General features: G+C 47.3%; 1 protein-coding gene across 1 annotated transcript in view; it reads right to left on the bottom strand.

The window, feature by feature from the left end:
- NXN (nucleoredoxin) overlaps nucleotides 1-25,305 on the bottom strand; it is a 103,566-nt gene that overhangs the window by 9,047 nt on the left and 69,214 nt on the right. The window contains exons 5-7 of the mRNA XM_038375397.2: nucleotides 24,899-25,005; nucleotides 9,047-9,226; nucleotides 3,946-4,070 (exon numbers count right to left, since the gene is read on the bottom strand). Coding sequence (XP_038231325.1) covers nucleotides 3,946-4,070; nucleotides 9,047-9,226; nucleotides 24,899-25,005 — 412 coding nt within the window. The remainder of the gene's footprint in view (nucleotides 1-3,945; nucleotides 4,071-9,046; nucleotides 9,227-24,898; nucleotides 25,006-25,305) is intronic.

Genomic DNA, 25,305 nt, shown 5'->3' with positions numbered 1-25,305 from the left:
ATGGATTTTCCAATCCTTGTTTAAAACATGTTTGTAATTTTCAGCCTACAGTGACAGCATGACCTGCACAGGCTAGTAAAGGGCTGATAAGAATCTCTGTTCACACTGACTCCTTCCACTAGGCTCTCTGCAAACACCAGCCACCCACCCTCACAGCCCCCAGCCAGCTAGGGAAACGCTGTCTCCACTGGACACAGGAGGACACAGGCATGGAGTGTGACAGGTCACACAGCAAGGCAAGGGCAGAGTCAGGAGCAAAACCTATGGCTCAAATGCTGCGCTCAGCCACCCTCGTGCCAGCCAGTGAAATTGCTAAGGTTGTGCTGGAGCAACTGATCCAAACTAAGGCCAAGGCATTTCCAGCACTCAGCCCTATGCTTGCTGCTGTTTCACTGACCACATGCACCTGCACCACCCCCAGCAGCTTGCAGAGAAGTTATGCACGAATTCCCAAGGCAGGATTTACCCCACTCCTCTTGTTCACCCACTGATTGCCAAATCACTTCCATCTGGCCTGCAACGTGCTCTACTCCTCAAGTCACTCTGCATCTGGCTCAGTGATCCCCGCAGGAGCTGCATCCTCTCATACCCACCCTGGTGCCTGTGTCAGAAGCAAAAGCCCCTTTCCTACAGTGGCCCTAGGAAGTGGTGGACTGGAGGCAGCAGATTTCAAAGAATTTGGGAAGAATCTTCTTCTCACTCAGAAACTACTAGTTTCTTCTCCACTGGCACTCTTGGAGTTTCTTTTCTCCCCTGCACAGACAGAGCAGGGCGCTCCATGAAAGCAAGCCCGTGTCCGCAGTACAGATTGTTCTAAAAAGGCTAGCTTGGCTCAGAGGGGAGCTGATTGAGGCCAGTCAGTGCTGGCACTGCAGCAATTGCTTTGGTCAGCTGCCAGTTCACCAGGGAATAAGATTTAACTATTTAACTCCCCTTGGTGCTGCTGGGGTGTAGCAATAAAATAGGGCCCTAAAGGAGCACCTCTGCACGCTGCACCATGCCAGGGGATTGTTGAATGGGGTTAGACATACCTGGCAGCCAGCAAGGACTGAAAGAAAATGCTGGTTTGCATTTGTTCATCTCTTTGCCTGCCCTGCCAAGTTTCCTGTCAGTGCAATGAATACAGAGGGGCTTAGTATTAAAAACAGAAACCAGCAAACCTCCAAGAGTTCCATCCAGCTGCCAAAAATGCAGCTGCATGTCCCGTGCGTAGACTCTCCTAGGAGTTGTGGGGCGTCCTGCCTCTGCTGCTGTATTTCAGCGCTTCCACTTCTAGATGTGCCCACAAAGGTGCAAGGAAGTGAAATACAAGTGGGATCAGGGAAAGGAGCCTGGTTCTCCCCAGCCTTCCCGGGCTCCAGTCAGTCTCTGGGGAAGGTTCAGGTCAGTTCTTTTTAGATCCACACCAGCTGATCAGTTTCTAACATTCAAGAGGCGACCCAGAGACTTCCAACGCATTCTCCTTCAGTGCCAGCCCTGACAGAGGACTATGCAGAGCCCAGGAGTCACTCAGCTCAGAGCCAAGGCCCCAGCTCAGGGCCCGACAGAAAGCTGGAGACACACTAATCTCCTGGAGTCCCCAGTTGCCTATGTTCACTTTCAGGACCATGAGAGAACATCCAAGGTGGCCTGGGCCAAGAAGAGGGAGGGTCTTTGCATTGCCCTGCAGAAACCTCTCTGGCCAGCTGAGGAAGGAATCATGTTTGACCAACTCAGCCAGAAGACTGATGGTCACCTGCCATGCAGAGCTGTGGAGAGGGTGTAAAGGGAAACCTAGTGTAGCCCTGGAGTCGCCAAGATGCGATCTACAGATCTCTCGCACCCAGCGCCGGGGAAAGCACAATGCACTGACAACACAACACTGAGCAGAAACCAAGAGAATTCCAAGAGGCTGTTGTAACATGTGATGGAGCACACAGCAGGCTGCCAGTACACATGGGACTCAGCCAGCCAGAGGTACCGTCTGCAAAGCCTCTGAATAGCAGGGGCACCTCTGGACCACAACACCCGCCTGTCCCTGCAGCTCCGGGCGCACTGCAGCACCAGGGAGGCAGTGCTTCCCTCCAGGACACCAGGAGCAAGCTCACTGCTCCTTCTCTAGACAGTCAGAAGCTGGACCGCAGAGACACATCCATCACGGGGCTGACGGCTCCACTTGGGAGCTCTCGATAAATCTTGCGCAGGAACGCCTCCAATTAGAGGCCACTAGAGCACACTTCGTTACAGGGCCACGTTCAACAGAAATGGGCCAGTTTGGCTCCATGCTCCAAAGGGATGTGCCGAGCAATACATTTCACACCCCCCTCGGCCTGCCCTATGCCTGACCAGCCCACCCTGTATGTTTTCTGAGTGGCTGCGGGGAGTGTAAACAGAGAGCACTGTTAACAACTGCCTCTCAGCTTCCGCTCCCAGTTAAACATCATCTCCCTTGGCATCTCCTCTCAGGGCACTGAGTCCCCAGAGCAGCACAATTTGGGGGGGGGGGGGGAGATGGATGACGCAGGGCTACGGACAACGTGACATCACTCTCAGATTCAAGCACTCCCTCCCCATCAGGGGAAGCCTGTACATACTCCTCGCAGTGGGAGGCAACCTCTACTCCCCCCGCCCCCCTCCACACCCCACAGACAGAGGGAGAGTGCACACTGATTGCATCCAGTCCTCATCCAGCGAGGGCAAAGGCAGTAGTGACCCGTATAAATGAGAAATGGAGAGCTCCTGTCAGCTCCCAGCTAGGCCACTCTGCTGAAAAGCACAGTAAGACTGTTCTCCACTGCTTATTTGCTAGAGCTCTGTCCCATCTATCGATGTCTCCAGGGAAAGATCTCTTTCTCTCCGCTTGCGAGATTACTCCACATTCTCATGCGGACTGAAAGTCAGGAATGGACAAGTCACACCAGAGTCTCGCATTGAGTGTCTCCAATCAGTTAAACACCACCAGAGAATCTAGAAAACCCTTAAGCTTTCGTGAGCTACAGCTCACTTCATGGGATGCATTTGGTGGAAAAATTTTTCCACCAAATGCATCCGATGAAGTGAGCTGTAGCTCACGAAAGCTTATGCTCTAATAAATTTGTTAGTCTCTAAGGTGCCACAAGTACTCCTTTTCTTTTTGCGAATACAGACTAACACGGCTGCTACTTTGAAACCTAGAAAACCCTTGGTTCTATCCTCAAAACTCTGCCCTGGCCCCTGGGCTGTCATCGGAATACAAGTAACCTGTTCATGAAGTCAGCCCCAAGCCATGTTTTGTTACCACAAGCCTCATTTGATAGGAAAGTCAAGAAGAAAACTGGCACAAGAGGAGTTTCAAAGCCAACAACCCCTGCGGTGCGGCGATCCTGCCAACCCCACTTCCCCATTTGTCTTAAAGGCAAAGCATTTAAAGAATGCTAGGAGTGGCACACTCCCTTTGGCTGCTTGGAAACTTCTGGGGTTTGTTTGAGTTTTATCGAATAGAGGCCTGAAGCTGGGAAGTTTGTGTTCCCAAAACACTATTTTGATTGGTTTATTAAAAACCAGCTTCTAGTGGTTAGAGCCGGGGCACTGGGAGCCAGGATTCCTGGGTTCTGTACCAGGCTCACTCTGTGATCTTCCACAGGTCACAGCATTTCTGTGCCCCAGTTTACTCACCCGTACAATGGGGATAGGTACTACATTCGTGTATTCATTCATGTCTGTACAGTGCCAGGAGATCCTTGGGGGCAGGTGCTCCAGGGTGGGTGGGAGGTCAGCTCACTCTTCACAAGATGTGCAGGAAGCCCCCAAATTACTTTCCAAAGAGAAGCAGATGCTTGTGTAGCTGATAAAAAGCCTGGTCCTGCAGGCCTGCCCCACACAGATCTCCTGGCCTCAATGGGAATTGCAGGTCTAAGAGCTGAAGAATTGGGCCCTTAATTTAAAAAGCACAAGAAATAAAGCCAAGGAAGTTCCTCTCCCTCTTACCTCTCCTGCCACAAAGAACAGCAGTGGCGCCTCCTCATCTTTGGCTTTGTACTTGGCAATGATTTTTTCTGCTATCGGCTGAATCAGTTGTTTAGCTGCCTCCGACTCCCCATCATCCTCCGAATCTGCAGGGCACGGGCAACAGGAGAGAAAAAGGCAACAAGAGGGAGGTTACAATCAAACAGATCCAAAGACACCGTATTACGGGAGGCTTTATTCCACGGAGAAAACAGGAGCCAGAACACATGGCGGCAACTTCAAAGCCAGCGTGGCCTTGTAGCAATTAGGGAGCAGTTGAAACGTACTTTCATATGAGCCTGGGAAATAAATCCTAACGGTGAAGCAGCTCCTGCTCCCAAAACATTGCAGCATTTGGTCCCCTGAAGCGCAGGGCCAAACACACACCGAGACACTGGTCAGCCAGTTGAAGGCCAGAGAGCACGCTGATCTGACACTGCCTGTCCCCCCCTACACCCATCTCTCCACCTTGGGATGACTGCTCAGGCATTTGCCCACGTGCGAGTCTCTACAGCAGCAGCCCTATGGAATGAGCTGTGATTTGGCAGAGGTACAGTGGAAAGGGATGAGAACATCAATCCAACACCAACCACAAATGAAGTGCTAATGCTTGGTTGGAAGGAAGAGAGACAACATGTCCTTGCGCAGCAACTAGACGAAAAGATCTCAATGCGGGGCAGCTTTCAGCATCAAAACAAAGGAAAAAACAGCCCTACCGTAAACGCCCCCGGACATGCCTCTTGGTAACTGCGCCACCGCCGAGCTCTCAGCGGAGCAGACTGCCCCGCTGCCAGCACAAGACTGACCCTCCAGCTGCTTTGAAACAGGCAGGAGGTGACGCTGAGAGAACCCCCACCCCACCGCAGCAGGGAGCTCTGTCTGCCCTTGAACAGAGACATGGCCCACCAGACACAGCTTCTCTGCTCCCACCCCCCATTTCCTGGCTTGTTTAAACAGCGAACAGCTTCCAGAGCTATTATCTGCAGTGTCTCTGCGTGAGAGAGAGCAATGGGGGTGGACTGTGAATGATTTTCTACATACAAACTCTACTGGCTAAATGCCAACTCAGCTCTCTGTGCTGCGGCCGACCTACTCCATAAACTTGTCAGTTATTCATAACTGATGCTCCATTGAACCAAATGCTGCAGCCTAGAACCCCTCCCCCAAAGACCTAGAGATCCCAGCCCTTTCTCCAGAGCCTGAAGCCACTCGGAGGCTCCCATTATTTAGGGGGTATCACCCTCCTCCAGAGTTGAAGCACTGAGCTATATGTCCATAAAACAAAGCGCAGTCGTTGCTGTCCAGATGCCCGCAAATGAGGGAGTCTCAGTTTCAAAACACTGGTAAATCTAACTGACTTGGGGACATACAAAAAGAGGGTGTCTAGTGACTGGAGCCAAGCGCTGAGGGAACAATGACTCCAGGGTTCTTTTCCTAACGATGCCACCGACTTGCTCCGTATCCTTGGTCAAATCTCTTCGCTGTTCTTTGCTCCATTTATCCGTCTGTAAAACGTGGAGTTAATTTTCTGCTTTTCAGGATGGCTGTGACACTTAATGAGTGTTCAGAGTGTTTGGAGAGGCTTGGTTGGAGAGTGCTAGCACAGTATTCATTAAACAGAGCACAAACTGCTCCTAAAATGCTGGGTATGTGAAACGACATGGGATGTCTCTGTAAATGCCACCTCTTCCCTGGAATTGCTAGAGCAACAATTGCATTGTGCGTCGCAACCTCAGTCTAGGCCAGTAGTTCTCAACCCGCAGCCCATCCAATCAGCACACAGCTGCGGTCCATGTGACATCCATACAGGTAGTGTATATATATTGTGTGGATGTGGCCCACAGAACACAGAAAGCTGCTTATGTGGTCCACAATGGTAAAAAGGTTGAGATCCACTGGTCTAGGCAATACCTGGAGACGAAGAAGATTCAGTTTTATTAGAAAAACAAAGAGGAGTCCGGTGGCATCTTAAAAACTAACAGATTTATTTGGGCATAAGCTTCTGTGGGTAAAAAAACACTTCTTCAGTTAAATTAGAAAATTCAGTGGGTTGGATTTAGGATCTCTGTCTGTTCTGAAGCCTGCTAACCAGCCTCGATTTCCACCTGGCTCTCTTGCATCTTGTAAGGATAATCTGGGGGTTCAATAATGATTATGTTCAGTGCCACACAGAGCCGCCTGCCCCACTGGATTGTGGCATGACATTGCAATAGCACGGTGGGGTTATTCTGTCCCATGGTGGGTGGGGGAAATTACATCTAGGAGCATCCCCTAACACTTCACGGGGAGCTCCCAATCTCCATCAGGGAGTCTCCTCCCCGCACATCGTTTGCAGACAGATGCTAGAAACTTTACTCAGAGCAAGATAAAAACAATTTTTCCAAGGTGTGTGTCTCTGCACTGACAGCCTCACTCACACAGAGCCCATCAAGCTATTCCTCCCAGCAAGGGGGCAGAGGGGTTTTCACTGTGCGCTCACATCCCATACTGGGCTTTACTGAATAAATAATCAGGGTCAAAAGCAAGGCTGAAAAGGAAAAAAAATGAAGGTACAACAGCCATATTATGAATGCTATGGAAAAGTGTGCTCTTCATGACAAAGGGCGTGGGAAGAGGCAGGGAACTCCCCCTAATTCCTCCTTGCCCCTGGATACAGCCATCCCACAGCATAATTACAACACTACACTTCAATTAGGGATGGGACAGAAAATATCATAATGCCACTACACAGATCCATGGCGCACCCACAGCTTGAATATTGTGGGCAGTTCTGGTCACCCCATCTCCAAAAGATGTAGTGGAACTGGACAAGTTTCAGAAAAGGGCAACAAAGATCATCAAGGGTATGGAATGGCTTCCGCACAAGGAAAGACTAAAAAGATTATGGTTGTTCAGCTGAGAAAAGGGGGGACATGATAGAGGTCTATAAAAACACGAATGGTATAGTGAAAAAAGTGAATAGAAGTGTTATGTACCCTTTTACACAATACAAAAGCCAGAGGTCACCTGATGAAATTAATAGGCAGCAGGTTTAATACAAACAAGAGGAAATATTTTTTCACACAGCGCCCAATTAACTTGTGGAACTCATTGCCATGGGATGTTGTGATGGCCACAATTGGGTTCACAAATTGCTCAATAAGGCAGGATAGGTCCAACAATGGCTGTTAGCCAAAATGGTCAGGGACGCAACCCCATGCTTGGGGTGACCCTAAACCTGAGTGCCAGTAGCTGGAAGGGGAAGACAGAGCAGATCTCTCCAAAAATGTCCTGTTCCTTACATTCGCCCTGAAGCTCTGGTACCGGCCACTGTTAGAGATGGGATACTGAGCTAGATGGACCATTGGTCTGACCCACCCAGTGGGGTCATTCTTATTTCTACCCCAGAGGAGGAGAGAACTGGTCGCTCTTGCTATGATCAGTGACTCCACCCCTCTCTGATTGTTCCAGCGGGTTTGTGGTCTGAACGCTTTGAGCAGAGGTAGATCAAACCAAAATGCATCTGCCATTACCCCTGGGAGTTGTTTTGGGATACTGTGACCCAACAGCACCCTCTACATGCTTCGTCATGCAGGTAATAAAGTTAAGATACAAATAATACCCTGGGGACTGGAGTTTGTTTGTACAAAATACATCACAGCACACCCCATCCCACATATACAGCTCTCTCTCTCTCTCACACACACAGTATAGCATAGCTCTGGAACCTGTTTGCTGTTTAAACAAGAATCCAGCCCAGCGTCACAAACAGAGAGAGATCAGCATTATTTGCGGAATTGTGACTTTAAGGGAAGCAACCAGGTGTAACTCAACCGCATGTTCTAACGCAGTGGTTCTCAAACTTTTGTACTGGTGACCCTTTTCTCATAGCCAACCTCTGAGTGCGACCCCCCCCTTATAAATTAAAAACACTTGTTTATATATTTAACACCATTATAAATGCTGGAGGCAAAGTGGGGTTTGGGGTGGAGGCTGACAGCTCGCGACCCTCCAAGTAATAACCTTGTGACCCCGAGGGGTCCCGACCCCCAGCTTGAGAACCCCTGTTCTAACGGTTCCTAGCGTTACACCTATCATGCTGAATCTCACATGGGGGTTTCTTTTGGGGAGGAGGGGGGTCCTTTCTAAAGGAGCCCCATTTTCACCCCACCCCATGTCACATGGGCTTTGGGGAAGGCAAGATAATCCTTGGTCTGCATGTCTCCACCACCCTCTATGCCTGGTCCAGTCTAGAGGATTTTGGCACTGCTAGCCCCAGCCCTGCTTGGAATACACCCTGAGTTCACATGCACAAGGGACTGGGATGGTTCACAAGTATTGTCAGCACCATGCAGCACCATGCATGTGCCACTGCAGAGCTACCGTAGAAAATGTGCTCACACTGAGGTTGAAACCAGGTTTCTCCACATAGTCCTATAATGCTCCTGCCATCCCTTCCAGTGACCCCTCTGCAGTGTCCCCTGGAGTCTCCCTTAGCTTTGGCAACTTGATGCTCTCGAGGTTTCTGCTCCATAAAGGTGCAAGAAGCACATGGATCACTGTGATGCATTTCCAGTGCTGCATATCACTGACAAACACTGATTTCCACGGCTCTCACGGGAACACCTGAATAGTACGGCACTTCTACAAAGCCCTGCTTCTGAAAGCTGTGCTGGGAACTATGGGATAGGTACCCATAATGCCCTGGCTCGTGCAGACGCTGAGCAGGATGGCTGGCACAGACACACTACACTGTTACAACGGCTTACGTGAACCACTCCAAGTTGTAACAATGAAAATTTCTAACGTAGACTTGGCCGGCCCTCCCTCCCCAGGGAGTGGACACACTGCTTTATAACACACACCCAATAGAGCATCTGTGTGTGTGTTATAATTATATATCTAGTACCAATGGGGGGTGTGTGTGTGTGTGTTATAATTATATATCTAGTACCTTGCTGGCTCCATTGCCAAGGAGAACATCACAGAGAACAGCATCCCAGTGATATCTCCTCCAAAGAGACACCCCCCCGCAACTGATGAAACCCAAATAATAAGTGAAGGAATTAAAAAAAAAAAGAAAGAAATCAACAGTGCTCCATACCTACGAAGAGAACAAGGCACGGGCCCTCATTCAGCTGGACGGCGTTGGAGTCGGTCAGCTCCAGCACAGGCTTGGGATGCCAGGGGAACTCTCGGCATTCAGTGTCATTCAGCACTTCCACCCGCCCCTGCCGAGTGATCACATCTCCCTTGGCGTCCAGGATGATGAGCGTGGGGATGCCTGCGGCAGAGGAAGAACAAAGGGATGGCTCAGGGACAGCAGTAACCAAATGGGGAGGAGGGAAGGGGGCTGGGGAGCTATGAGACAAGAGTTTGTATTAATGTCTGTCATTGTGGTGGTTAAACAAATAATATCTCATGTTTCTACAGCACCTTTTGCTCTCAAAGTGAGGGAGTGCAGGCTTGAGCCTGAGGGTCAGGACTCCTGGGTTCTATTTCTGACCTTGCGAGGGGAGTGTAGTCTAGCGCTCAAAGCAGGAAAGCTAGGAGGCAGGACTCCTGGGTTCTGTCCTCAGCTCTGCCACTAATTCGCCGCATGAATTTGGGCACACGTCATTACAGCTTTGGTGGATCTGGTCACTGCTCAGCAAGACACATAAAAATCCCACACAGGGATCTTTCCTGCCAGGCTTCTTTACACTTTGTAAAGTGCTTTCAGATCCTTGGGTGAACGGTGCTACATACGTTATGTACAGGAACTGTTGAGCTGCCACTCAAATGCAACCACCTCTGGGGTGGATTATGGCAGCTAAGGGCCTGATCCACAGCCCAAAGAAATCCACAGGAGTCTTTCCATTGACTTCAATGGGCTATCATCATGCTGTCAAGTATCAGGGGGTATCCGTGTTAGTCTGTATCCACAAAAACAACAAGGAGTCCGGGTCACCTTAAAGACTAACAGATTTATTTGAGCATGAGCTTTCATGGGTAAAACCCCTACTTCTTCAGATGCAGGGAGTGAAAATTACAGATGCAGACATGAATACACTGACACATGAAGTGAAAGGAGTTACCTCACAACATGATCACGCTGTGCACAGCAGCCCAACACAATGTCTATGGAGGAAGGTGGGTGCAATTGTTTCCATTATAAAGCCTTACAATTCAGTGGCCATTAACTGCTATCAAACTAGGCTCTGGGATAAGTGGCATTGCAAGGCCTCAGAAAGTCACAGTCCTTAAGATGTTTGAAGATGTCTGTTCAGTTGTTGTAAGAGACGACGGCTGCGTCCCAAACTAACACACACACGCAACTGGGTTTAGATGCTCTTGTGTTCTTGCAATTTCAGCCTTTGCCTCAGTAATGTACACTGCTGACGTTTACAAAGTGACAAAAGGCCTGATGTCTGAGAAGAAGCTGCATACCAGGAACTATATGAGCTTAATGAGGATTTTTACTATGGACCCCCACTGAGCAGGGAGAGAACGCACTTCCTGCCCCCTGCAGTGAAGCAGAGCAGTCCTGCAAGGACTTCAGCTCATAAAGCCTGAGTGTACTGTTTGTATTTATTAATGCCATGTCAGACGCTCTCTGAGCTGTGGGCCCTCTATCATGGGCCCTTGCCTCTGGGGAGCTGGAACGCAGCACAGGGAACAGCGATGCGCACTCTAAAGCTTCGCTAACAAGGACACGCAGTAGCAGAGGAGACCCACCAGCAGAGGTCAGAATTAAAGGGAACCAGGGACAAAAGCACTGTGCCAAACATGGCAGCAGCACAGGTGGGGCACAAAGGTACATGACAAGGCTTTTAAAGGGGAAACTATTTATTTAGAGCCATCCCCTTACTTTTCTTCCTAACTCTTTTTTTCTCCACATCAGGCCATTGTCTCCCCGCTGCCACTCTCCCAGCTCCAGTGGGGCAGAGTGAACAGGCAAAGGGCAACAGTCCGTCTGATGCCACCACCTGCTTCCCAGCTGTTACAGAGCATTGCTTCCTTCATGTAGGGCCAGCATAATGCTCTCCCACAATTCCCCACCCCAACATGGCACATCTTGGTAGCTCCTTGAATCGAAGGGGCAGTTCACAGGCACGAGAAGCCAGAGCTGTTCACTATTTCATGGATTACAAATACATTTCACAGGAAATCATTTCACATTTTATTATTCCACAGCTGACCACTAGGCTATTTGAAATACTCTCCCGATGGGCTTGCACATTAAATTCCAGCTGTGCATTGTTCCCTCCAACAGTTGCTTGTTGTGCAGACTTAAACCTTGCGTAGCAGCATTAGTGGTTATTTGCACCACCATAGCACCGAAGGCCCACACTGTCCACACAGAAGGAAAAGATAGCCTCTGCCCCAAAGAGCTCACAGTCTAGGAGAGGAATGGTGGATTCAGCAAGCAGACAAGGGAGCACACATCAACTGAGAGAGGACTGGGAGTTACAAGCAGTGGTTCTAGGCACCAGCTGCCTACCTTTGGTAATCAATAGCTAAAAAGGTTAAAAGAACATCTCCCTCCCCTCCCCCAATTCTTCTTTTCCTGCATTACTGCCACACACTGAAGGAATCTGCTAAAACCAATGTAACTTGCATCATTTATGCTGCTGGCTCTGCTCAGGCAGTGGAACTAGGCTGTTCTGCATTGTCTTGGTTTATAGTCACTTTTGCTTTTAGGTCCTCAGAGCAGAGGGATCAGAAAGTTCATCCTGCAGGCATCACTTTTATGGAGACTGATTTCACTGTCCAGGACTCTGGTTCTGGAGGTAGTGAAAGTGCCTATCACTTGCTAAGGACCAGTCTCACCAGGCCCTGAATGCCCTTAACTCCCGCTGAAGCTAATGGCGATGGCAGGTGCTCAGCACTTTGCAGGATTCAGTCCCAGTGCTGCAAGCATGGGGGAGTGAGATGAGATCCTTTCCAACACGTGGCTGCAGCCCCTTTCTGAGCCTGATGGGAAAGTGTTTTATTGGGGGGGGGAGGCAGAACCACAGGCCTCATGAAGAGGCTGCCGACAGAATGATGGTAAGAATTCCCAGAGTGAAGGCTGAGAACCGTCATTGTGTTACAAAAACAGGCTGTGCAACTCTCGGCTTTCCCTGCTCTCAGGCATTGTTTTGGCAGACTGTGATTTACGAGCTGGGTGTGATTGCAGTGAAAGGAAATGCAGATTCCCCCTTGGGTGGGAAGAGTTCCTTTTTGGCCACAGCCACAAACACTATCAGGAGAGTGTCATTATCAATCTTGCAGGGGCCCAGCTTCCCTTCCCACAGCTCTGTCCTGAGTAATTTATGCAGCGCTGGGCTCATTTCACAGCCCTTTTTTAGTTCCACACCCAAACTGGGTGAAACTTTCACAATGAAACCTGAAACTCACCTCACTGGGTCTCTACCTGCCATGCAGCCTGATCAAGCTCACTGAAATGTAACGAGGCATAATGCAGTCCTGAAATGCTCCCTGCTGCTTTCCAGCCTTCTCCGATGTAAGGCTGAGACCAGTCTCTTGATACTTGATGACCTTGGCCCAAGATCAAAATTATACTTTCCTCCTCGCCCCCCCCCCCCCATCAGTTTCCAAAGTCTCAAAGACCAAACTTAAGCTGAACAGGTGGTATTTTGCTGAAGCAGTAATATCCCAAGCTAAGAGAAGTATAGTCATTGGCAGTATGCTTTGCTCTTTGAATGTCACCTCAGGACGAAAAAGGCTTGCAATGGAATAGCATGGCTGCAAAAACAGGAGGGAAGGGAGATCCCCTAACACACTGGTGCTGGCCTGCAGATCTCTGTGGCAGGAAACCTGGGACCCAGTCCTGCTCTTCACTGAAATCAATGGCAAAATACCTTATTGAACTCCAACAGTGCAGGAGCAGAACTTTGATTGGCTGTTCCTCCTCCTACAGGATTGATACCACATTACTCCTTTGAGCAATTCTTACCTTGGGGAGTGGGGAGAATACACACACTTCCCTACATCAGGAGAAGTGGGAGAGTCTGATAAATGTATATAGCCACACAAACCCAGCCAGATTCATCCTTGATCACAGACATTTCTTGGAAGCCAACAGAGCTGCATCAAGAACGTCCCAACGTTCTGGAACGAATATGGGATCCTGCTAATCATGATGGTATTTTGGGGGATGAGGGAGGGAAGGTTCTGGTGCCAAGGTGGAGGTGTATGATTCTCCACACAACTGTTTGGTTGGAAAAGGCCAGTCTTACAGGGAAAGGCTGGTGGGAAGTCTATTCAAACAAGCACTTGGAAATAAAGTAAAAAAACCTCCTGACAATTGTTAGCAGATTTTTTTTCTCCCAAGGATTAGTGCACTTAAGTTGCTGTGGATGCAGTTTTATAGATATTTTAATTCATCCTGCCTGGTTGAAGCAGATGTGTTAAAGAACAGTCTTCCTGGAGGTTACGAGCACACATTTCATTTCTACAAAAGTCCTGCAAAAACACAGGCAAGTTCTGCTTCTAGTCCCCACGGCAAAGAGCGCTGTGCCCCCTGCTGTGCTGAACTGCTCACTCAAGTCCAACTGGGCTTTGCCCTTCTACAAAGTCTAGCCAAACGTTTTGTTCAGTGGGGCATTTTAAAGGGTCTGCATACACATGGTGTATCAACTCCGAGTAGGAGAGTGTTTATCCGCACAAGGCCATGTTTTGGTATAGAACTGGAATCTCTATCTGTGAGTGGTATTTGCAAACAGGCTCATTGTCAGAAATTCAAACAGAGGTTGGATTTAGACCAGTTTCAGCCCTGGTGGAAGCCGGAGCAGCTTCAGGGCATTCAATAGACTTTTATCTTTTTACAAAGGGCTGGATTTAGCTCAGTCTTAATGATGCAGGACAAATGATCAAAAAATGCATCTTAATTGAAAAAACAGAAGGCTGGCTGGCTGGCTTGGAGGACTGGCAGTGCAATACAGAGCCTTTGATCTCTAAGGGCCAAATTCACCCCAGTGTAAAACAAAGTGAAGTAAAAGGAGTCATAATAGAAATTTGGTGCAAATCGCCAATTCAAATCCAGCCCAGAGTGGTAGTGACTGGAAGTTGTTACAACCGACTGTTGTTCAGTGATCCGAGTTCCAAGGTCTCACTCCAGCACTTCATAAGATTCACCCTCCCAACTAGCCCCCAAATACTAACAGAAACGCCCCAGAGACTGAAGAGCCCTGGCCATTATTGGAGAAGCTTGTTTCACTCAGCACTGCCCATGTTGCACCTGATCTGTCTGAGAACTTCAGTCTTCAGGTCTGTGAATTCAGCACATTTCAACACCAACAGATTAAAAAAAACCCAAAACCTGATCACGACCACCGATCTTTAACTACAACTATTCATTTCTGCTAGCAGGGAAGCGCACTGTTAAACATAACAGCCCTGAGTTCCTCAAATGCCTTTAAATAGAAAACAGGCACATTCCTCAGTTACTTGCTACCTTGACTAAGTTACTGGCTAAACTATATCTCTCAGGGGTATGAAAACACCACACCCCAGAGAGACATAGTTAAGCCAATCTAACCACACGGTGGAGACAGCGCTAGGTTGACAAAGAATTCTTCCGTCAATCTAGCCACCGCCTCTTGGGGGGCGGGGGGTAGATTAACTACAGCAAAAAACCCTCTCATCACTGTCGTGAGTGTCTACACTGAAGCCTACAGCACTGCAGCTGTGCTGCTGTACCATTTAAAGCGCAGATATAGGCCTGGTCAACACTACAAAGTTAGGTTGATGTAAGCTGCCTTGTGTCGACCTAGTTGTGCACGTGTCTACACTTAAATTTGTCTCCTACCAGTGTAAGCGCCCCTTTATGCCAACATAGTAACACCACTTCCCTCAGTGACATTGAGCCCTGGTAGATGTACGGAGGTCAATGCAGCGGGAGTGTAGACAGTGCATTACTTATGTCAATCTTAACAGTGCTCCAGCAGCTGTCCCACAATGCCCGACACTGACTGCTGTGCTCAGAGTTGTGAACTCCACAGAGACCAGAACCATGATCGTCCAGCTTGGCGAGCACATCTAGCAGCTCTCCATTGTTGTATGAAACTGCTCGGCTGACCCTGCTGGCTATATGCCCCGGCTTGGAGCAGGGAAAGGAGATACTGGATCTCCTGGGCCAGAGGGGAGAAGAGGCTGTGCAAGCACAGCTATGGCCCAGCTGTAGAAATGTGGACATCTCCTAGCACATTGCATGGGGCATGCAGGAGAAGAGTATGACAGGCACCAGCAGCAGTACCGCGTAAAAGCCAAGGAACTGCATCAGGCATATCTGAAGGCCAGGGTAGTGAATAGTCAATCTGGTGCTGAGCTGCAGACCTGTCACTTTTATAAAAGAGCTTCATTCCATACTTGGCGAAGACCCCCCCCCCCACAGACCACCATGGATACCTCTGACAAACCCGATTCACAGGCCTCTTTCTGTTGATGCACTCTGGCAAAATGGTCTGGTGCCAGAAGGAGGATACACATGCTGACTGTTGCTCCACTGCAGTTCAAGAACCCCACTGCTGCAAAGCCATCCGCTATGTCCTGTACACTCCAGAGTGGCACCATCCTGCGTAGCAGGAGTGGATTACTGTCCCTGCACACTTGCATGATAACAGCTCCCACAGCGGATTTTCCAACCCCAAAATGATTTCCCACTGACCGGTAGCAATCTGGCGTTGCAAGTGTTCACAGCGTAATCACCACTTGCTTCTCTGTCAGCGCAGTTCTCATTCTGGTGTCCCTGTGTTGGAGGGCTAGGAAGAACTCAGCACACAGATCCAGGAATGTGGCTTTGTGCATCCCAAAGTTCTGCAGCCACTGCTCATCATACCAAGTCTGCATTATGATGTGATCCCACCACATCATAATATTTCTCAGGCCCAAAAGCTGCATTCCACCATCTGCAGCTACTCCAGGAATGCCACCAACACCTTTGAATTGGTTCTTGCCATGTCCCCAGCAATCTGTCCGCCGAGAAATCATCATGCTCCCTGCTGATTCAGTTCCTCTTATGGCGCTGCAAATACCGGAAGATCGTGTGCGCTATTCTTGCAATGCTTATGACAATAGGGCAGAGCGGGGCAGGCTCCATGCTTCTGTTAAAGATGGCAGACAGTGATGAAGGCTGTGCAGGTTCATGGGATTTTTTTTTAATAAGGCACAAAAATTATAGGATATAGATGACATTATGGGATGGAGATAGTTGCACCCTGAGAAGTTGACCCTTTGCTCCCAGTCACCCCTGCACAACTTGTTTCTGCTCCACCATGATTTGCCAAGACTTCCCAAAAGAGAGTGCGCTGGCTGGAGGCAGGCTACACACTGGGGCACCTACCCATAGTGCACTGCACCGTGCATTGACACAAGCACTCCTGGTGAGTATGTGCAGTGCTGACACAAGGAGCCAAGTATGTACGCGCACAAACGATGTACTAACCATGGCAGCTTTAGATCAACGTAACTTGTGTTGGTAAAACTTTGTAGTATAGACATGGCCATAGCCTTCGTTTGGCCTAACCTCCCCCATTGCCAGAAGAGCCCTGAGTTTTGGCTCCACATTTGAATGTTAATGCTCGGATCCTTGAAGCAACAGGACCTGTAGTCGCAAAAAGAAAAGGAGTACTTGTGGCACCTTAGAGACTAACAAATTTATTAGAGCATAAGCTTTTGTGAGCTACAGCTCACTTCATCGGATGCATTTAGTGTTCACTTGATTTTTATGGCTGCCCAACGAACCAGATGACTGTTCAGTCTGCGTAAGTTTCAGTGGTACCAAGGCTACCGGAGCTGGTATAAATCAGCCTAGGTCCACTGACTGCGAGAGAACTATGGCAATCTACACCAGCTGAGGATGTGACCCACAGTCTTGGTACCACTGAAACTTACACAGACCAGACAGGTTCCATGAATGACTCTTTGTAGTTGGCTTGCAGATCAAGGCAGGTATCTTTTTGCATGAGGAAGCCCAAGGCATGGCTGAAGTGTCCAGAACATCCCATTCAAACATACGAGGGACCCCTACAGTTCAAGCTCAATTTGCTGGGTTGGAAAGCAGCTAATAAGCTTCCAAGCTGGAGAAAATGCTGCTGCAGATTGTGCCCTGCCACTCCATTTCCCTCGACAGCTGGGAGAGCTGAGAAGACAGCCAGGGGAAGAGATTATTGTTCAAATGGGAGTGCAAGGTTTGAGCAATGGAGCCATTCAGGAATGAGAAGAGGCCAGCTACCAAAACAACTGGAACCACCAGCAGCTGGGACTCAATTAAAAGAGGGTGGGGGGAGGTCTCTCCAATTGGGAAGCCTGAGGAAGGAACAGCCACTGTACAAACCTGTCTAGTGACAGAGGAGGAAGAGACCTGCAGGCTCAGTGATCTCTCTGAGCAACGCATGGCTGCTTCAGGTGCCCATCTCGACCTGTCTAAGACAGAGTGGATGGGAGCTGAAACGTTAGGATCTGGAAATTCAAAAGGCTTCACAAATAACCCGACACTGGCACTCTCAGCTGGAAAAATGTTTCTTCTTTGTCTCCCACGAGAGAGAAACAGGGAAGGACAGAGACAATTTAATATCGGGGCTGCTAAGAGTCAAGGAGCCAGCATTTTGGTGTCTGGTTCTCACCACTCTTGCATCGATCTATTTGCTATTGAGTGTCTTGCTCCTCCCACGCCCAGCAACCTCCTGTAAATTAGAATTGGCAAATTCAGACGAGTCAAATGTTCCCAGCCGGGTCTTGTGCATTTCAGCCTAGGAGTATTGTTCCAAAGACTTCCCAGAACCATTTTCAGAGTAGGAGAAAGCAAGTGAAGTTACTGCCGCACTCCTGGACCTGCATGCACACGTGTGGAAAACCGCAGGCGACTCACACATCTTTGCATTCTAAGCATTTCACTATGAAATCCATAGACATTTGTCTGTTCGACATTTGCCTGCAAGCCCCAGCGAGCAATTACATTCCCCTCATTCCAGCCCTAGACAGCGCAGCTTTAAATTCCTTCGTACATACTAAGGCTGTACTCCCTAGGTTAGCAGGAAGAACAGCACATTAACCTAGATTGGTGGATGAGTTACAAATCCAAGGTTATGCCAAGAAAATTATTTGAATCACAGAAGGGTTTATTCATCACCTGATGGCATTTGAGATAGCTGCAGAGGGTCAGGTCAGAAAGCGAGCAAGGAACTGGGAAACTCACTTTGAGCCTTAAGCTATGAGAAGGAGAATATCCTGACCAGTGACATCAACAGACACAGAACATGTGACACATCTCACAGGACTGGGACCTTTATCTCCTTAGAATTCCAATCCCACCCCAACTTGCTCTGCATTTTGATCTCCTCCTCCAGATCCATGTGACACTGCTGAGAGACTCCCAGTCGCACGTTCTGTGTTAAGGCACTTACTGGATTCAATTCCCAGCTCTGCCACAGACTTTCCTATGTGACCTTGGGCAAGTTACTTAATCTCCTCTCTCAGAGATTCCCTTTATACAAAGGTAAAGATCTCACATTAGCTCTGCTGACCAGGGAAATCTAAGGGCCTGATTTTGATTGTTCGCCTCATTTTAATGGCATAATTCTGCATCTGCAGACAATGTGTGTGCACTGCTCATAGTATTTAGACCTCCACTTGATTTCCAGGCATGATCAGATAGCAAGACACCCAAGTGCTATAAACCAAACTACCTGCAAGTGTAAAACTACACCCAGAAAATCAGAGCCTAATTTAAAAAATAAATCGTTTAAGTGTTACTGTTTTCAGGTAAACACACAAGGGGATGTCTGGATTTTCAATCTGACAGTATCCCTTTAACAAGTCTAAAATACACAGTGATTCAGTTTGACAAGACCAGAGCCCAAATATAGCTAGTCATAATAATTGTTGGGTGAAAGAGAAATATAGGTCACACCCATTCATCCAGACCACTGTGGCAGCTTTGGTATTCCTGCTGCCAAGCCCTGTCCCTTTGCTACTTTCATTAGCAATCAGGAATTCATCCCAAAGAAATATTCCATATGTGACTATTCATTATAGGTAAGAGCTGAGATTGTTCAATCCAGACATCTGCTCCTGGGTCCAGATTCAAAATCATACTGAGAGACAGGTAACGACGTAAACAATAACAAGGTCCCATATTTTCAATACTTACAAGTCAAACATTTTATTGTGAAATCTGGATAGCGAACGTCTCTTAGCTAGATCTGTAACCCCGTCTGAGGAGTTGACAAAGGAGCAAGCTGGAACAAAAGGTTTCTGAGACAGAGACAATTTTGACTGAAAAAAGATGGTGATGAGAAAACAACCCAGACTGAAAGATGGGAGAGGGATTTGGACAAAGAAATTGATCGGGATGAGTTGATCTCTATGTGGGAAAGGAAAGGGGATCGACATCTTCAGTTTGGGTAGGTCATAAAGAATATGTGTAAAAGTAACTGTACAGATGGTATTTGACTCCTGTTAAGATTCTTCATATTTTTGCCATTAGGGAGGTGCTGTATTGGATGGGTTGCAGGGAGAGGGGAACACACTTGCATTTGTGATGGTTGTGTCCAGGGATTAGTCAGTTTTGGGAGGAAACTATTAAACAGATTCATTTTATCCAGCTTCCCCTCGACATCTCCTGACACCGGTTCACGTAATGCTCCAGTAAGGGAGCTACATTGTAAGCAGAATGACAAATTAATTTATTTGTTATTGTTAGCAGCAAGACTTTGTATTGCTCATTATTGGACAACAGACTTCTCCTCCAGTGGAATTGTGGCATAGTCAAATGTGGACTGTCCATGTAATAGAAAAGCTTTCACACAAAGTCTGTACACAAGAGAAGCACCAAAAAAGGGAAACTTGGTCACCCTTTTTAGTGTGCTCAGAGGAGGAGAGCTTCCCAGCCTGAATCTTTACCCAGGTACTTTGACTATTAACCTGATCTTGAATCAGTAACAAGTAATGTGCAATTTAATATGTTCATGTTTTATTGTAACTTCATCTTAATAAAGTTTTCCCAAAAACATATTGACTGCAGGCTCCAGGTATTCCTCAGCCAACAACAACTGGCCCCTGGGAGCTAAACCCTACCCCAGAAAGCCGCACTTCTGGTTAAGACTGAAGAGGCCCTCTATGAAGGATGGCAGAAGAGGGAGAGAATTAAAGCAAATGCATCAAGGACAGTCCATCTCCAGCAGTGTCCTGTCTCTGTGTGGAGGCACTAGCCCCTTCAGTCTGCAAAGGGCAGTAATCTCCCTCCCACAGGACTGACCCTCTGCATGGCTGCTCAACTCTGAGAATTCACAAGAACTTTTATTTCCTCTGTCTCCCCCTGCTTTTATTGCCCTGCTTAAAACAGCATATTTTCACTGGTTCTCAGGTCTTCCCCAGTTCTTCACTGGGGCTTCTGATGAAGTGAGCTGTAGCTCACAAAAGCTTATGCTCAAATAAATTTGTTAATCTCTAAGGTGCCACAAGTACTCCTTTTCTGTTTGTGAATACAGACTATTTCCAGTAGGGATAAGGAGGTTTTAGTACCGTTATACAAGGCACTAGTGAGACCTCACCTGGAATACTGTGTGCATGTCTCCCATGTTTAAAAAGGATGAATTCAAACTGGAACAGGTACAGAGAAGGGCTACGAGGATGATCCGAGGAATGGAAAACTTGTCTTATGAAAGGAGACTTAAGGAGCTTGGCTTGTTTAGCCTAACTAAAAGAAGGTTGAGGGGAGATATGAGTGCTCTCTATAAATATATCAGAGGGATAAATACAGGAGAGGGAGAGGAATTATTTAAGCTCAGCACCAATGTGGACACAAGAACAAATGGGTATAAACTGGCCACCAGGAAGTTTAGACTTAAAATTAGACTAAGGTTTCTAACCATCAGAGGAATGAAGTTTTGGAACAGCCTTCCAAGGGAAGCAATGGGGGCAAAAGATCTATCTGGTTTTAAGATTCTACTCGATAAGTTTATGGAGGAGATGGTATGATGGGATAATGTGGTTTTGGTAATTAATTGATCTTTAAATATTCAGGGTAAATAGGCCTAATCCCCTGAGAGGGGATATTAGATGGATGGGACCTGAGTTACCCAGGAAAGAATTTTCTGTAGTATCTGGCTGGTGAATCTTGCCCATATGCTCAGGGTTTAGCTGATCGCCATATTTGGGGTCGGGAAGGAATTTTCCTCCAGGGCAGATTGGAGAGGCCCTGGAGGTTTTTCGCCTTCCTCTGTAGCATGGGGCACGGGTCACTTGAGGGAGGATTCTCTGCTCCTTGAAGTCTTTAAACCACGATTTGAGGACTTCAATAGCTCAGACATAGGTGAGCTTTTCGTAGGAGTGGGTGGGTGAGATTCTGAGGCCTGCATTGTGCAGGAGGTCGGACTAGATGATCAGAATTGTCCCTTCTGACCTTAGTATCTATGAATCTAACAGGGCTGCTACTCTGAAACCTTCCCCTAGATAGTGTGTCAGCTCACAAAGCAACTGTGGGTGAGGGGACACGGAGGAAAAGAGAATTTAACACCTTGCCCAGCACAACTTGACACCATCACAATCCTATGGCAGTCATATCCTATCTGCAGAGATACAGGCCCGTGGTATCCAGGGCAGCGTCTTCGGCATATAAACCTGAAAGCAAACATACTTCACACCTGCTAATCCCTATGTTATGCATCCTTCATACACATACCATCAGATCCTCTTTTAATTCCCAGAACAACTTTTTTTTAAGGTTCAACTCCTTTGGCTGTGATAAAGTCAGACTTTATTAACTATCCTTTGAAGGTTTCAGAGCAGCAGCCATGTTAGTCTGTATCCGCAAAAAGAAAAGGAGGACTTGTAGCACCTTAAAGACTAACTAATTTATTTGAGCATAAGCTTTTGTGAGCTACAGCTCACTTCATCGGATGAATTCCTTTGAAGGTACAATCATGAAATCAGGGGCCATGGTGATAAGTGTCATATAAAAGTTTGGATTAAGAATAGGACAGATTGGATTTATCAATTAGATTTTACCCACTAGAAAAGGGGTTTTTCCCACGTGACTAACATTTTACAAAAACTCAGTGACAGAATTTTCTGTTACCACATCTGACAATATTCTTATTCTAAGATGACTGGCAAGAAAATCTGTTTGTTTGTTTTTTGTTTGTTTGTTTTAACATCTATTAGTTATGGATTTGTGATTATCAGAAACAAAGTTCTGTGTCCCATGGATAAACTAAGCGAAGTATTTGAAGCAGTGCTTGTTTTGTTTTGTTTTGAAAGGAAAAAAAGTTAGACCTGCTATCCCATCTGTTGCGACTAGCAGGGTTTTTGCTTTCCTGAGTCCAGAAAGGGACACATTTTCCTACAATAACTTTAAAATTGTTCCTGCCCAACTCGGCAGGAAGAGAGAGATTTTTGTGTTTGCTTCTTGCAAAAGGCTCTCAGATACCATGGTGATGGGCAACCTTGTAAACCTAGATAGGTGGACAGACAGATTTTTAAGGAAAGCAGCATCTCCCATAATCACTGCCAATCCAAAGGAGATTTGAGGGGATCAATGGGGATTTCTAACAATCCAAAACCTCTCTCTAAATAAAAATTAGTAAGAGAAAATCCCCATTTGTTCATAAAATTCATCGCTGCTCCTCGTTCCATAGGAAGAGTGAACTGAAGGAGGCAATTTACATGAAGCTTGGGAATGGTGCGCACAATGGGGAATTATTTCTGAACACCCACAATGCAAAAAATGAATAAATCTCAAGATAAATAGTGCTGGATGCCCAAGCAAGTTAATATAGGTGGGAATGGTTCACCAACCTGACTCCACACTAGGAGAAAGGCATTCAGGGAAACCCAAATAAAAGCCCAATAACCCAGAATTTATATTTACATTTTTCCCTGGCTTCCTGAATGCCAAAGGGAGCCAGTTATGGCAGCAAAACAACAACAGATCTGGTCATCTCGCTGCATTCCTCCACTCAGGAACTGAAAGAGTTTGAGAAGACAAGATCTTGTGTTATTTCAGCTCTGCCAATGGGCTCCTGAGGCCATCAAAGACTTGTGAAACAAACACAAACACTACACTGTGCACATGCCTGGTACCTGCTATCAGAGATACTTGCACTCCCTCAGAAAGGGCCATACAAGGCTTCTCTTCTTGTGGGATGAAGAGGGACAAGGCAGGGCTGCTAAGGGTTACAATGACAGGTTTCACGCTGGCCCCTACAGAGTTCTAAAACAGAGGTATGACTAACTAACAAGGATCAGAGAGAGCAAACACAGAGCTCCTCAGCACTACCGGGAGCAATGCAGCATTGTCAGAGTTTTATGTGAAACAGACGGAATGTCAAGGGGGCGTTCAAAGAGTAAAATGGAAACACAGCAGCAAATATAGCTAGGGATATCAGTGACGAATAACATAGCTTTTAAACTATACCAGAGGTCTGGAAAACAAGACAAACCCAGAAAAGCCAATAATAAGGCAGCAGAGGAATCAACTATTGGTAGTTGCAGCAGTTGTTCCTTCACATCCACATTTGACAAAGAAGATTTTAAAAACACATCCCTCCAGGATGCACTTGTGTTTACTAATGAAGATAAGCTGGAGGAGAGACTGAGGTAACAGAGTGGGAGGCAATCATTTGGCCAGGACCCTGGGAGAGGTGGGTTACACATGCAAAAGCCAAGGATGAAACAGTTAAACCATTCAACTATTATCTCGATCCTAGGGAAGTAAAAAAGGACAAAAAAAAAAAAAATCCAGGGACGATATAGTCCCAAAGCGTCTGCAACGGATAACTTAACATCTACAGGCAAGATTCTGCCTTGGTACGTATGCAAAGCTCAAAAGAGGGACATTTGGGGCAGTTTATATTGTATGGTTCATGGACACGTTTGAAAACGTGAAAGCCAGCATAGATTTGGGAAAGGCAGGCCAGACCAGACAGAACTGATTATTTTGTTAAACAGAATAACTGTTGATGCAGATGCAAAGAGCCAATTATTTACTCTCTCCTGATTTTCAGAAAGCTTTGGATAGCATTGACCTGACAGTCAGGGTTAGGTAAATTACATTTACACTTTATGGCCCATGGATGCTGTCACAGCAGTGTAAAGGGGACTTAGCATAACAGAGTCAGGCCTTGAGAGACCCTGCGTAAGGCCAGGCCTGTAGCTGCACTTTGGACCACCCTCGGCAACTCCGTTCCCTTCTTGGTGTTTGCATCTCTCAGACGCTTGCAAGCTGTCATCATACAACTTCCCCTGAGCCATCACTTACCCAAATTATCCTTAGTTTTTTTCATCTCCCATCATCAATCAATCCCTTCAGTCCCCTACGCACAGGGAGGAAACATGCATAAAACTGAAAACTTCCCTGCTAGCTAATAGCCCCATTTATCCTTCCCTGTACTACACCCTCTAGGCGAGACATCAATGCTGTCCTTTGTTTACTACAGGGTCAGTGCATTACATCAGTTACATTTAGAGCTCCTGTGAGTGCACAAAGTCTTTGAACACCTTGAAAAACACACACACAATCTCTCTCTCCCTCCCCACCTCAGCAGCCAAGGCCTGTGTAATTCTGGAACTGACACCCGGAAGAGTAGACGCAAAGCCATGGTTTACATCAAACGCGCAAATCAGATGCCATCTTCCTCAGTCTCTACAGAGAACAATGGCCTGAGTTCCCATCATATAGAAGAGCAAGAAAACAAAAGCAAAACAAATAAATCAATCAATTAAGGATAAAACATAAGACTGGAAGGCTCCAAATTTCCAGGAGGAATTATTAGGTTACTTTTGAAATTCCATTTTGGCTAACAGGCTGGCAGGTTACAGTAGGAACATTAGTCTGCAGAGAAGACAGCTCTGCCGGAGGCCCTTTGCTGTTTTCTTGTTTTATTTAAACAAAAGGAGACATTTAAGAAAAAAATGAAATGAGAGGAGCGGGCAGGAGTGGTTTTCATGCCAGGCTTGGGGTGTTTCCTACCTTGTATGCCGTAAAGCCGGTTGAGGCGCGATCTTCTGGCTTCATCAGCGTATGGCACGCCTAGCCAGGGCATCTCGCTGAAATACTGCTTGAAAGAGTCCTCTGACCTATGCAATGGAAATGGAGGTCAAATAAATGCACCCTCATTACCGTCCTTCTGCGGCCCTTTTTCCTGTTTAACCCTTTGCCCATACATAGCCCAGCAGACACCTGACACTTCCCCAGGGCCCAGAGCCCACCTGTACGCGGGGCAGGCCAAGTCACACCCACCTAGGGGGAGACTGCATTGATTTTAAAGATGGCACCTCTCCCAAAGAAGGAGCTTGCAGTGGGTTTCAATAAGAGATTAAAAATCTCCTGAATTCTGACAGCTGCTGCTCAAGGGCCCCACAGACCTCGGGCTTGTA

Source organism: Dermochelys coriacea, chromosome 17 (genome assembly GCF_009764565.3).
Source record: "Dermochelys coriacea isolate rDerCor1 chromosome 17, rDerCor1.pri.v4, whole genome shotgun sequence".
Lineage (NCBI taxonomy): Eukaryota > Metazoa > Chordata > Testudines > Dermochelyidae > Dermochelys > Dermochelys coriacea.
Note: the sequence above shows the minus strand (reverse complement) of the source record. Positions and strands in the feature narration are given on the sequence as shown.